A 13,511-nucleotide genomic window follows, 5' to 3' on the forward strand; every position below is an offset into this window, starting at 1 on the left:
AACCCTACTTTCGAATTGAAGTATGACGTCATACGTGCTCATGCAATCGTCCGACATCACCTCATGTGGTGTTTGTCATGTGACCTGGAAGCACTGAGGCAACGGGCAAACCACCATATTCTTGTGTCGAATCGTGGTCGAAAGTGCCTGTCAAATCGTGCCTCTGATTCTCGAGGCTGCTAAGGCAACCACAGCCTAGTTCTCCAACGCTCGTACCCATCTGCATGACCCTCTCTGTTGCCGTGGAAGTTTGGACAATGCCCAAAGCTACTTAAAGTCCGTGCTGGTTCTACCATGTAAGCCACCTGGGCTTTTTTTGCCCAACTGTTCTCGAAGGAGCACTTATAGTATGGGTGTATGAAAACAGTAGTGAACTAAATGAATGAGCTGTCGAGCTTGTTGCAACAATCGTTTGCCTTGCTCTAGGCAGTATTGAGGTTGATCTTGAGATGATCCTTGAAGGCTCTCACCGTGAGCGTCGAAACTGACGCCCTTGTATGTTTAAACCCGTTCTTTGATACTCTTGAAGTGCTTGTACACTGGTACAATCTCGCAAACCCTCATAAACAGCACCGCATTTGCCATGCTTATTACGGCCCTCCATGCATCGGATAGCTTCTGTGGGCGGTCTAAGGGTCTATTGATACCTGTGATCACTGCCCAGTTAGCTGCATTAGACCCACTCCATCTCATCTGCCTAGGAGCCCCAGGCTGCTTGTTCTTGGACTGGACGGGTTAGCGTTTTGAACAGTAATCCTGTTCACTTAGTGCTCGGCGTAGGTACCGTAAGCAGCTTGTGGATGTTTTACGCGTTCAAAAGTAGCATAAAATGATTTTCAGCGAATCAGGCCTGGCTTGACTGGCTCTAGCGTTTGCAGAAGTTGGTCGTCGGGTAGAGCAGTATTTATAGCGCATTAGAATTCTCGGTAAAGTTCAAGTTGTTGGGGCGTTTCAATACGGTTGACGATGTCAATAAGAACTTTAATAAGGCCGCCTTTTCACCATACGCGAATGAGGAATTCTTTATCGTAGTGCTCATGAGCGTTTTCGTAGGGCTTTTTGTTTGCACTGAAGATATTTGCCTGGCTAATGAGGTAGAGTGTGTAGAAATCATAGCAGAGACGCCAGTGAGTAGGTTCAAAGTTCTTGTATTATTGAGCGAGAGCAATGACTGCGGCGCCGTTATTGGTCGGATTGTCGAGTACAAAGAAATCCAACTGATCACCAGTAACGTTGTAGCTAAAGAGCGTTGTTGGAATGACGGCGTCAATAGCCTGACCTGTATGGGCACCTACGAGATGGGATAAATCATTAGACAAGTCTTGCATTACTCTAGTGGCGTTATCAAAGTGAGAAACAACTCCAAGAAAGCCACGCTAATTAGCAATCCTTTCCTGTACAGCCATCGAATCTTACATGAATCTTTTTTGTAGCCGTTGACAGCGACTGAACATCCTGACACTACATGGACTTGAAGAGTCTTGATGAAAAGGTAGTGATGCTTGCAGAACTTACCCACAGCGCTGCCTCCGCTAATGTGATGGCAAACTTGATTAGCTCACGAAAAGCTAGTATTCAGACCGAGCGAAAAGTACGATCATCACCAAGGTAGCAAACCAAAGTAGCTGTTTGAAAGCGCTGTACGTTGGAATTTCTTACCGAATTAGCAGTGCGTTGAGAGATCTCAATACAACCGTTGAGTTTGTGAGGTAAGGAGAGCTGTATTTAATGAGATATATGATCTTTTTGGCTACTCTTTGGGTCAACTTTTGTACGACTGTAACTACATTTCGGCAGACCAAGATGAGTTGCAGCTGATGATGTAAGCTTTGTAACCTCAAATAATCCACCACCATCAGCATCAACATGCTTTTTCGTATGACAGTACTCACATATGAATCAGGTACTATTAAGAGCTTTATGGTCAACAATGAGAAGGCCGTATTGGGAGACACAACTCCTGCCACGTTCGGGCGTCGACAAAGGCTTCGTATATGCACGTAAGCGCCCGTGAACGCACAAAATTGATGCCCCTAAAGTCGTTGAAGTAGCTTTCATATAGCTCTTCATGTAATTCGTCTCTGTTGTTATCAACGCCCTCGTTGGCAACGCTTGTAGCGACCGCGCCGGCAACGCTGCCCCTATCAAGCGTGACGATTACCTCTGCAGCCAGGGCATCGTAGAGCAATAGTGAGCGTTGAGATGAAGGCCTGGATGATCGCGTATGCTTGACGGCAGTGGTGCCCGAAGAGCGTGCCAGTGACGGTCTAGCTATGTTAAACGATCAAATACATCAACAACGCGTCTGAATAGGCTCAAAGGCGACATAGGTTGCTTCAAAATAGTTAGGCAAAGGCTTTCCATATGGGCAGCTAGCTAAGGGCTAATCAATCAAGACAATCATAGTTGCTCTTTAAAGTTTTACAGCTGACGACCATATTGTTTGAAATATCTAAGTTTAGAAAACGAAGTTCTTGGTGTATCATCGATTCATCTTAGCTATATACTAAAGTACTTATAGATATGTACTCTCTTCCAACACATCTACATAATTCTTAGTATATCGTTGGTGAGCTTTTAAGGTGGGAGAGTACGTGCGTACAGCACAAAATCTGTGGCTGCGCGTATATATCAAGAATCTCTCGAATAGTATTTTGGAAGGGACATATGGAACACATAGAAGCGTTCGTGCGAACGCACATATGGGAAAAGTGCCTACACCTGACGTGGTATTAAAGCACGTAGTCCACCAAGACTTGCACTGGATGCTAAAGGTTTAGAAACTGGTGACTTTGCGTGGACAGTCTCGTCTTCGAAGGAATCTAACAACGTCTCTGAAAAAGTTACCAACTTATGCGAATAAGACAGCAGATCCGAGGAGCTGTCAGAGGCTTGACAAGGTTTACCGACCTGGTGCCATACGATGAGCTATGCGACGACTTAGTCCTCAGAGAAAAAGGTCGCTTAGGAGCGGTTGTATGCGGAAGTGAACAGCTTGCGGATGAGGCTGGAGTATATGACAGCGAAGTGGTGGCGCTAAAGCTGGAACTCAAGATTAACAAATGGCCGCAACAGGGTAGGTATGATCGTACCGTATCAGGTGGGTAAGTTGATGTTAGCTGGAATTCACAGAGGCGATTTGAGGGTTCACGGTCGAACCGCTGATACCGATCGCCTCTATTATGGTCCGACGATGTGTCGGAAAAGGCGTAAACTGAACATTTTAACCCTGTATGGCTTGGCAAGCGCTGGGGCACGATGTCGCGGAAGGCGAGGTTGTCAAAGGAGCTGTTGCGTAACGGCTTTAGCATCGGTAAACATTGATCGTACGGATAAACAAGGCTCTGCTCAGTGTCCTTCTTCTTGCGACTGTGTGCATATTAGGGTACGATCTGTGCGCGATAGGGTCGTGGGTAGTAGTGCCATACCTTTCCGAGCAATAGAGCATAAAGCTACTAGGAACTATAATTTGCTTCTCGCAGAAGGTACTGCAGCACAATATCAATATAATGTGCTCGAGAACACTAAGCTTAGATAACAACGTACCAGTAGTTCAGGAAGGTCACCGCCATTGAACCGTTGTCGTGATCAGTCTCGATCTCCTTGTAATGCACAGCATTGGAAGCACCGTTACTTCTACGGGAATAAGCGCGCTTTGACAGAGGCTGTGAGGGCTGTGTACGCGCCGGCTGCGGTCTTTTGAACTGTCGAGACGGGTGACGAATAGGATGCGTGGTCATCATGGATGCTGGTAAGGTCTGAATGCCTCACTTGGACAATCGCACACGGTGCGCGACCCTGTCACGGGCTGGAACAGCAGTAAAAGAGGCAGTGACACAGGCCGCCAAGCTATTTGACTGCTAGTATGACGCAAGGGTCATGCTTTGCTGTATTTAAAATCTTTGTTGTCTCAAGAACTATGCTAATGTTTCAGCAGGAACACTATTTGTACTTCCTATCTGGATGTGGAAGACGCTTGGGCGCGTCAAGGTGCGATGGGCAGAGTGACACTTCGGTGGAAAATATGGAAGATTGTGACCCTAGATCTTGATGAACAAAAACTTACATTAATAAGGGACGTGCAACGTTGCAGGGAGGAATAGAGACAGATCCCAGTGCACTCTGATAAAACTACTGCAGCTGACGATCCTGACCAAACGTGTAGGCAGATCAGGCTAGGATATGCCAGGACAGGGCCGGAACGTGAGCGTAGGCGTGAGCGCGAACTTGGGTGAAGAACAAGAGCTAAGTATCTCCAGAAGGCCTGCGGCGGTCAGCAGCAGTCAAACAAGCAATGTATCAATAACAACGGTCGAATTGAAGAAAAGACTAGGCTAATAAGTGGTTAATTATAGCAGCGCGTGTGGGGATTAATACTTTTGCAGATTAATTTCTAACGTGGATGCAGCTGAACTGAAGGTTACAAAATCGGGTACTTCTATGACGTAGATTCAAAGACGGGTATGCGGGGTAAATCTGGAAATCCCCCACCCTCCTTCACATGCGCGATCGATGGGGTCAGGTCAGGCGTGAAAAATAAGGTTAGAGAAGACCCACTACCGGTAGACAGTGGGAAACGAGGCATTGTCAGAGGTCTTGGCGATAGGTACCGATAGCCGAGTCGGTGACTAGGCGCCATACGGTATGGAGACATCACCCGATGGACCCACCAGACCTTCGAAAACGTGACCTCGAACACAGTATGATGGCTTCACTAAGCTTCCATCTAATCATGACTTTCTTCTGTTATGAGCAACAATCCTTCACGACGCGACCGAACTGCGGAAACAACAACTGCAACTCAACCGTTCGTTTCCAAGACGATTACCTACTGTATGTGGTCAGTGCGTTCAACAGTTCAGCCAATGCAACACCATCTGCCCCATCAAAATATCCACCCATCATTTTCAACACGTGATATCTCCACCACTATGACAGCTCTCGCAAAAGCAATTGCAGCAATCGATTCGCAAGATACAGAAGGCCAACTTTCATACCGCGCAGCTGCCAAAAAGTTTGGTGTTGAGGTCACAACATTGACGCGCCGGCACCAAAACAAAACCCAGTCGCGAACAGCAGCTGCCAAAAAACGTCAATTACTCACTCCACCACAAGGATCTAAGCTGGTAAAATATATAGAAAAACTATCTGAACGCGGCCTACCACCTTCTCGAGCAATAGTAAAAAATTATGTGGCGGTTATTGCAGAATGGGAGCCCTCCAATAGCTGGGTTACTCGATTTTTGAACCGCCACAACGATACAATATGCATCAGAAGAGCCACCGGTATCGATCGCGACCGTCATCTGGCTGATAATCCAGCCAACTACCAATCATATTTTGATCTCCTCTATGCCAGGCTCGATCAGTATGAGGTTGCGCTATATAATATCTATAATATGGACGAGAAGGGCTTCTTACTTGGCCGTATCTTACCATCGAAAAGAATCTTTTCAAAGGAGCTCTGGGAGCAAAAGAAAGTACGCAAGGCTCTCCAAGATGGGAGTAGGGACTGGATCACGATTATTGGTTGTATCTGCGCTGATGGGAGCTCAGTAGATCCTGCGATAATCTACGAGGGAGCAGATAGTCTTCGTGATGAATGGGTACGGGATCTAGAGGTGGGAAAACACCAGGTTTTTTGCTGCACCAGCCCATCAGGATGGAGTAATAATGACCTCGCGCTGGGTTGGGTTGAGCAGGTGTTCGATCGGCTCACGAAGGCCAAAGCAAAACGCGACTACAGGATGCTTCTCGTCGATGGGCACGGCAGTCACCTCACGCCTTCCTTCATCGAGTACTGCTATGCCAATCGAATACTACTCGCAGTATTTCCGCCTCACGCCACTCATAGCCTCCAGCCACTCGACGTTGGCGTGTACTCACCTCTAGCAACCGCGTACAGTAACGAGCTCACCAATGTACTCTATAGCGATCAAGGGTTACTCAATATGCGGAAAAGTGATTTCCTACGCATATTTTGGGCGGCATATATATCTGCTTTCATAGCTAACAATATACTGAGTAGTTTTTGAGCTACTGGGATCAATCCGCGCAATCCCGACGTCGTAATAAAACGCTTCAAAACACCACCACCGCGAACCGATATAGATACAGAAATTGGAGAGGAAGGTGATGGAGATAGCTGGAGAGATCTGTTAAAATTATTTGACGCTGCTGTGCCGGATACATCAAAAAATGAAGCCAAATAGCTTAAACAGGCGCTCCATTCATTGCAGATCCAGAACGAGCTTTTACACCATGAAAACGACGAACTGCGGGGTAGTATTACTACCAGAAAACGCCGCAAATCTGATAGAAAGCTTCTTGACCTGCAGCAGCACCAAGAGTATCACAGTACTGCAGTGGTGTGGAGCCTTCGATCGGTGAGGGAGGCCAGAGCCCGGGAGGCAGCAGAACAACTACAGCACCATGAAAAAAAACTCCAAAAAAAACATGAGAGGGAGGAGCGAGCTGCCGTAGCTGCGTACAGAAAACTGATAGCTGCAGAGGCACGGGAGGCTCGCAAAATGACAAGAATAGTGCGGCAGCAGGAGCAGGCTGCGAGGGCTACACAACTAGCTGCCGCGCGCTCAAAAGGCACGAGACCGCGCTGCTGCAACCACACAAAAAGCTCGCGATAAGCAGAATACTACTAAACGAAAAGCTTCATCAACTCAGATTAAAAAAATACCAAAGCGGCGTCGTGTTGTAGAGGCTGAAAGTAGTGGTGGTGATGCGTCAACGCCCGCCAAGCCTCCCACCAAAACCACCACACGCGGCCGCAACGTGCGGTTACCCAGCAAATATCAGTAGATATTAGTTTGCATCTAGTCTCCGTGTTGCTAATGCGAATCGTATCGTTGCTCGCACTGCGTCTATGTCTGGTGCCCATTTCGCATCGTCTGTCGCTGCTTTGCCGCCTAGGTAGAATGACATGTTTCCTCTGTGTATCTGCGTGCACTGCAGCATTTCTATCCGCTGTGTCGTCCACTTTCGGCAACGGAACAGAAAATGCTCTACCGTCTCTGCTGCCTGGCCGCATTCGCATTGGTCTGTTGTTGATGCTTTGATTTGGTATCGGTACGTGTTCAGCTGTGCCATGCCTGTTCTAAGCTGGGCCAGCACGCTGCTCTCTTTCCGCGAAAGCCCGTCGTAGAGTTGTCGCGTGTGCTTTCCTGGCAGTGCCGTGTCGATTCGCTTAGAGTATACTCCTACGTCTGCTGGCACCTTCTTATCTATGCCTTGCTTACGTGCTATATTGTGCGTAGTTGATCGCATTCTAGGGAGTTGTGTCTGTGGACTGGTGTTTGGTCTAGTTGCCGTCTTCGCCTCTCGCTTAGCGAGGCTTGCGAGCTTATTCTCTTCGCTTGCAGGTAGCCATAGCACTGTCACCGTACTACCGTCTCTTCTAAGTGTTCGTACAGTCTTGTAGAACTGGCTGATGTAGCTTTGCCCAGATTGCTGACAAGGCTCTCTAAGTGTGAGCACGGCGGCTTTGTTCCTTGTGATTAGTGCAATGTTGCAGAACCTTAGCTTCTGCAGCCTGCTCAGCGCCTCGGCCATTGCTGCCAGCTCTGCCGAGTACGGGTTCTGTTCCTCTCTTTTGCCCAGTGTAACGGAGAAAGATTGTTTTTCGTTCTGTATGCTGGTCGCGCCTCCCATTCCGACCACCCCATTCCGCGCCGAGCTGCTTACAGCGATGCGTACCGCCCAGTTCGCCTCGAGGCTCTGTGCCGCGCTCTCAACTACGGTCTGCACTCTCTTCTCCCATAGTGCTAAGACACCTGGCCGGATCGTCTCCATCTGCTCCATCTCTATGTTCTTGAGCGCATCTGCTACCTGGAACAGCGGCGAGCGATACTGCCTTCTGAACTTTCGCATCCGCGATGTGTTTCTTCGCAGTGGGTTGGTCTTAGGCAGCGCATGGATGTCGGTCCATAGCTTGACTACCCGCTTCTAGAACCGCTCTTGTGTACTTGGGATATGCGCCTCTGCCTCTGCCACCTACGTTGCTACTGTGAGGAACGTCTCTACGATTGCTTGTGCACCTATTCTTTGCACCCTGTTAATGGGTCTTATAAGCTTATCTTTACAAGTATGCATCCATACGTTCGATGCATAGTCTACTGTCAGCGCGACTGTTGCCGTGAACAACTGTCGTGCCACTGTGGGTGAGAGCCCTCTCAGCCTCCTGAGCTCTAACACTGCTTCCAGTCCCTTCGCGGCTGCTCTTACGATATGCTTATGGTACTTGAGCTTGGCGTCCATGAGCACGCCGAGTATCTTGACGTGGTTCTTGGGTGATACTCTCTGCCCCTTGATCACAAAGGGCTCTGTGGCACTCTTATACGCCTTGCGAGTAAAGTGGATGACAGCCGTCTTTTCTGCTTCAAACGTCGCTCCGCTTCTCCGTTCCCAGTCTAGTGCGTCTCTGATAATGGCGTTGATACTCTCCCTGTTGCTTTGTGCCGTCGGGCCTGTGACCCACGTAGTAAAGTCATTAACGAACGCGATCGCACCTCCGTACGTGTCGATAGGTCGCTGCACGAGATCAGCGTTGAAGAAGAGAAACAGGATTGGCGATAACGGGGACCCTTGCGGCAGACCTGCTTGCGGCAGTCCTTGGACCTTAGAAGCCGGTCCGTTGACCTGGATTGACGTAGTGCGCTCTGAGCAGAATGCCTCTACCCACTTTAGCAGCTTCTGTGGTATGCCTCGTGCTTTTATCCTCTGCAGTAGTCTTTCTTTGCACACCCTGTTGTACGCTCCCTTAACATCAAAGCTAATTAGGCTGACTGTCCGGCGGCCTCGCCACGCGGTGTAAATCTGCTCTTGGAGTAGCACTAGTGCTTGCTTGGCTGATCGCTGCTTGCGCGCTCCGAAGTGGTTGGTGAGTAGAAGCCCGTGTGTCTCTACTATGTGCGAGATTCTCTCTGCCACCACAGACTCTAGCACTTTGCCTAAGGTGGCCAATAGTGAGATCGGTCTCTATGCCTTTGCGATAGTGTAGTCTTCCTTGCTTGGCTTCTTGAGCGGTATGATTTTGGCGTGTCTCTATTGGCTAGGCAGCATTCCTTCCTCTAGCGACTGTCGGAATAGCGCAAGCATATGGTCTTTCACTACTGGCCAGACCTGCTTCCATACGATGACTGGCAGTCCGTCGTCTCTAGGTGCTTTCTATGACTTGGCGGCGTGCAGCTGCCTTTCCACCTTCTCGAGTGTGATGGTCGGCATTTCCACGGGTGCTCTCTGCGGCCTGGCTCCCTCGTCGTCGATACTGCTTGGAAGCGGAGGGAAGAAGGTGTTGAGCAACTCCTCAGCTTGTTCTTCAAAGTCGCTCGTGGTTGTCCCGTCTGTTCTGCGAAGTGCTGGAACCGTCCCGAACCCCTCATTGCCCGCCTTCAGATACTTGGCCGCGTTCCAGATGTTGTCATTGTCCGCCAGGAAGTCATCCCAGTGCTTTCTCTTCTGCTGTCGAATAGCATCATGGTACTGCTTCGACGCTCCTTTTGCCATCTCTTCTAGGCCCGGCTGAGCAACCCCTGTTCGTCTCACGGCTCTCGCTCGGTTCCTCCAGTGCGTGTAGATGCGGCGTAGCTGTGTCAGGTCCTGCGTCCACCACCTCTTTGCGTACGGTAACGGCTTAGCACTGGGTGTTAGTGCATGCACCGCCTCTAGCACCACCGCTATCAGTCTGTCGGTCCTCTGCTGCGTCATGCCCGCTGGCTGAGTCCCGCTGAGCGCTCTGGCGATCCTGTCGTTGATTGCTTTCCACGGTGCGTTCTTGACCTGAAGCCGCTCTTGCTGCCGCGCCACTGGCACGGAGCTGTCAAAGACTGTCTCGATCATTCGGTGGTCAGAGCCGTGTTCGGTGTCGTGGGCGGCGCATCTCAGCACCGTGTCTGCCAGCTCTTTTGACGCTAGCACTAAGTCAATTGTCGTCTCGTACTCTCCACACTGCCATGTCTTGGTGCCGCGCGGGAGCAGGCTGCTGAGCGCGTGTTCTGTCATCAGATCGATGATCGGGTCTGCCTCGCCCTGTCTGACCAACGTCACATTTTCACCTCCCCACAGCTGGTCGTGCTGATTGAAGTCGCCAGCTAGTACAACGTCCACCACCGTACCGGCCCTTCGTCTCGCCTCCGCAATCACTCTATCTATCTTTTTGCATGCGTTTCGCAACGCCTGCGGGTCTCCTCCTAGTATATACACTAACACCACCAACACTCGCCGCTCGTGTAGCCGGATGATCGCTGCTATCAAGTCCAGCGACTCTACCCGTACCTGTTCTGCCTCTATCTTTCTATTCACCCACAGCATGCTCCATATCAGCCACCTTCCTTCTCGCCAGGTCGATGGCACTATCTTGGTCTACTTATGGTGGAGTATGGGAGTCGTCAGCAGCCGACCCTAGATCCTCCGTGCATGCGGCTCCTGGATAGCTACTACCGCCACGTCTTACAGCTCTTCGTCGTTCATTAAGCTATCGTGTACTTCACCTTACTTTCTAATATTAAGCTGGATTATGCGGAATACTCTATTCATGTTAAGGTGGGTATAGTATCCGACAGTTTCTGCTGAATAATTCGTGCGGTCCTCCGCACAATACGCACTTTATCACTACTTCGCTGCAGCTCTTGTGGTGGTGGCCCTCTTTGGCGCATCTCCCGTATCTCTGCGCCTTTCGGCACTGATACGCTTTGTGGCCGAGCTCCTAGTAGTTGTAGCACTGCTCTGGTCGTGGTCGCAGCTCAAATGCGCTTGTTGTGCCGGACTCCCCGCCCGCGTGGAAGAAGCCTTCTGCGATGAGTCTTCTCGCGTCACTTTTCTTAGTCACGTACACCACCATAGATCCGTACGCCTTGGGGACATCTCTCTTGCTGAGCTACGCAATCTTGGCGACTGTCGTTCTATTCTCTTATCCAAAAGCTTCTGCTGCTCCCGCTCTAATCTCATCTTTCTCGTCCAGCACTGCTGTTCTCTTAACGTTGTCTATCTTAACTAGGTAGAGCTCATCGCGCAGCACGCGCGAGCCTGCGCCAATCTTCTCTGCTACTCTCTTAACTAGCTAGTGCTCGTCTTCGTCTCTGCACGCGATCCTGATCCGGCTCTGCGTCGCGTGGTCAACGGTGACCGCCCAGCACCGCCAGTTTTCTCAGTTCTCCATTGTGCGCATCTCTTTTTCAACAGCTGATCTAACCGACACTGCTGACAATCTGCCATTTTCGCCATCTGCCCTAGATATGTCTACGGTAACGCTGGGCACGTCAATAGAAGCGAGGTTAGTTCTAATAGCGTGCTGCTGGCTTGCTAGCGGCGCGGCTGTAGCGTTTAGTCCTGCGGGTGCGCTTGTGGACGCTACCTCAGCCCAGGTACGCGTACTAGAGTTTGTTGCCACGAGGTCATCGACGCGTGTCTTCAGTTCAGCGATCTCGTCAATAAGTTTCACATTATGGTCAATAATAGCTTGCTGGTTCTTTCTAATCTCTCTTGTTTCGCGTTCGAGGTTCTGGATCGTTTCATTCTGCTGCTGGATGATCTTGGTTAACGCGGTAAGTAGATCTTTGTTGGTGGCGGTGCTCTTCCTGGCTTGACGGATAGGTTGGCTGCTTTCGATCTGGATAGTGTCGGAGTCGTCGGCTGATAGGTCTGGCTGTAGTGGTCCCCTGCGGTAGTATTCGTTTTGCTTAGTGGTGTTTCTTGCGCGCCTCTTCAGTGGTGCTAGTAGCTCGGTTGGCAAGGATGTCGCTTCGCGGTCGCGGTCGCGTTCAGGGGTCGAGATGGCCATCTCTCTCATGCGTCCAGATCGCAAACTCATCCACACAACGGCGCAATCGGTTCTCTCGGTCTGTTTCTCTGTTTGGTTTCGGTTGTCGGTTCTGTTTTCCAATGCCGTATAGTTGCAGTTTTTGTACCGTAGCATGCTATGTAAGATGTCTGCGTGCCACACTGCGCACTGTAGCTAGGAACTGCAGCTCAAGGTACTCAGCCCTAGGCAGCTCTTGTTCCCGACTTTGCAGGCAGCTATTGGTCCAGTCGTGTACACGCGCATTGCAGACAGCCGCGCCTTGTATTCCCATTACTGATTCCTTTACAAAGTGACTTACTTATTATTAAATTTGCTATTAAAGGGCTCTTAGCTTAGACTTGTGGAACTTTTACGATAAAGTAATTAACTTTTCATTAAATGTCTGCGGAATAGTGCGCACAGTGTGCGTAGTTAGATAGTATCTTTACGTCTGCACGACTTACATCGCTGCGCACCCTTCCTCGTTAGCATGAGTCTCACGAGACGCTACGATGGCAACCTAGGTAGGACTACTCTACCCGCTAGCACTCTGCTTACGTGCGCAGTAATCTAATATACGTTCATGTAGCGAACGCTGTCTAGCGCAAGTTATGAGGCTGGGCGGCGCAGGATGCTCGATGCGCCTAGCATCCGCTCAGCCTAGTCGCATGCACTGCTTCGACAGGCGGCCTTTACAGCAGCCTAGTGCAACATCCGTCCTTGCGTCGCGGGACACCCGGCGGGCCAAGAACAAGAAAATAAGACTGCAAGGATAACAGGTTCTATAAACATAGCGCTGTATCTTATTAGCTATTTTCGGCCCATGAGGTTTTTCGCTGCACAGGGATGGACGTTGGTTAAGGAATAGATGCCCGTACCAATTATAACGATTTTAGAGAAGGATTCTGTGCTACATATACAATCACCTTGCTCTACTAAATGCATATATACTCAGTAACTCTCTATTCTGTACGAAGCAAGCGCCTCTTACCAGGTTATATCCTAGGACGGAACTAGCTGCCTGCATGGGCTGCATATACTATACAGACAGATTTGCCACTATTATACTATATCTCCAAACATCGACTATGATGCAGAAAGTTCTTTCTTAGGTGCACAGCGACGCGGTAAACTGTGCCGTTGGCACTAGAGTGTCTAGAACTGTTGGGCCGGTGTTGACATCCAGCCTATCATGTTAGATACAACAGATAAAGTGAAAGGTGCATCCTTGGATGTGCATCTTATGCCGCTGCAATAGACCGCGATCAGGACTAAAACTATGCGGAAAACCACAGAATCAATCTGCCGATTAGCTTGAATGCTAGTAACTTTAGATACCGCGGGCTTGGAATATGACGTTAGTGCGGGGTTGAGAAATGCCAAGACGTCAAAAAGCGAAAAGCGGGACCGTCATGGAGCCATGACCACATCTGCCGCCAGCATGACCGCTCTTGTTCAGAAGCCTACGATAAGAACCTGCTCATCCGTTGTATGACGCTATTCCAAACATAGGAAGTAATTAAAGAGATACGATCGCAGCCGCTACCGTTCGGTGTTGCTTTGTTAAGTGCCGAAGGATCTGTTTGTCCAGTTGGATGTTGTGTTAAGATATTTCACAAGTCTACTGATACGGGAATTGCTAATAAACGGCGAGGTACTCTGTAGTTAATACCAATTTTTTTGTATTTACCTGCATCCCTTTAGCGTCCTGGTGGTTGGT

At 49.6% G+C, this 13,511-nt stretch overlaps 4 protein-coding genes across 4 annotated transcripts; 2 read left to right on the forward strand and 2 right to left on the reverse strand.

Annotated features, from left to right (window-relative positions):
* Positions 1 to 2,843: 2,843 nt before the first annotated feature.
* On the reverse strand, positions 2,844 to 3,740 carry COCSADRAFT_170294 (uncharacterized protein; the record flags this gene model as incomplete). Its single annotated transcript, XM_007700698.1, has 3 exons — positions 2,844 to 3,369; positions 3,429 to 3,488; positions 3,547 to 3,740. 3 exons carry the CDS (start codon positions 3,738 to 3,740, stop codon positions 2,844 to 2,846), a joined length of 780 nt encoding a protein of 259 aa, XP_007698888.1.
* Positions 3,741 to 4,931: 1,191 nt separating this feature from the next.
* COCSADRAFT_59204 (uncharacterized protein) lies at positions 4,932 to 5,360 on the forward strand (the record flags this gene model as incomplete). The annotated part of the gene is made up of 1 exon (XM_007700269.1): positions 4,932 to 5,360. A coding segment is annotated over one exon (429 nt), but the record flags the coding sequence as incomplete, so codon positions are not given.
* A 39-nt stretch (positions 5,361 to 5,399) lies between these two features.
* Positions 5,400 to 6,035, forward strand: COCSADRAFT_87413 (uncharacterized protein; the record flags this gene model as incomplete). The annotated part of the gene is made up of 1 exon (XM_007700699.1): positions 5,400 to 6,035. One exon carries the CDS (start codon positions 5,400 to 5,402, stop codon positions 6,033 to 6,035), a length of 636 nt encoding a protein of 211 aa, XP_007698889.1.
* Positions 6,036 to 11,158: 5,123 nt separating this feature from the next.
* On the reverse strand, positions 11,159 to 11,791 carry COCSADRAFT_159447 (uncharacterized protein; the record flags this gene model as incomplete). Its single annotated transcript, XM_007700700.1, has 1 exon — positions 11,159 to 11,791. The coding sequence occupies one exon, from the start codon at positions 11,789 to 11,791 to the stop codon at positions 11,159 to 11,161; it is 633 nt and encodes a 210-aa protein (XP_007698890.1).
* Positions 11,792 to 13,511: the final 1,720 nt, after the last annotated feature.

Source organism: Bipolaris sorokiniana (assembly GCF_000338995.1).
Source record: "Bipolaris sorokiniana ND90Pr unplaced genomic scaffold COCSAscaffold_5, whole genome shotgun sequence".
Classification (NCBI taxonomy): domain Eukaryota; kingdom Fungi; phylum Ascomycota; class Dothideomycetes; order Pleosporales; family Pleosporaceae; genus Bipolaris; species Bipolaris sorokiniana.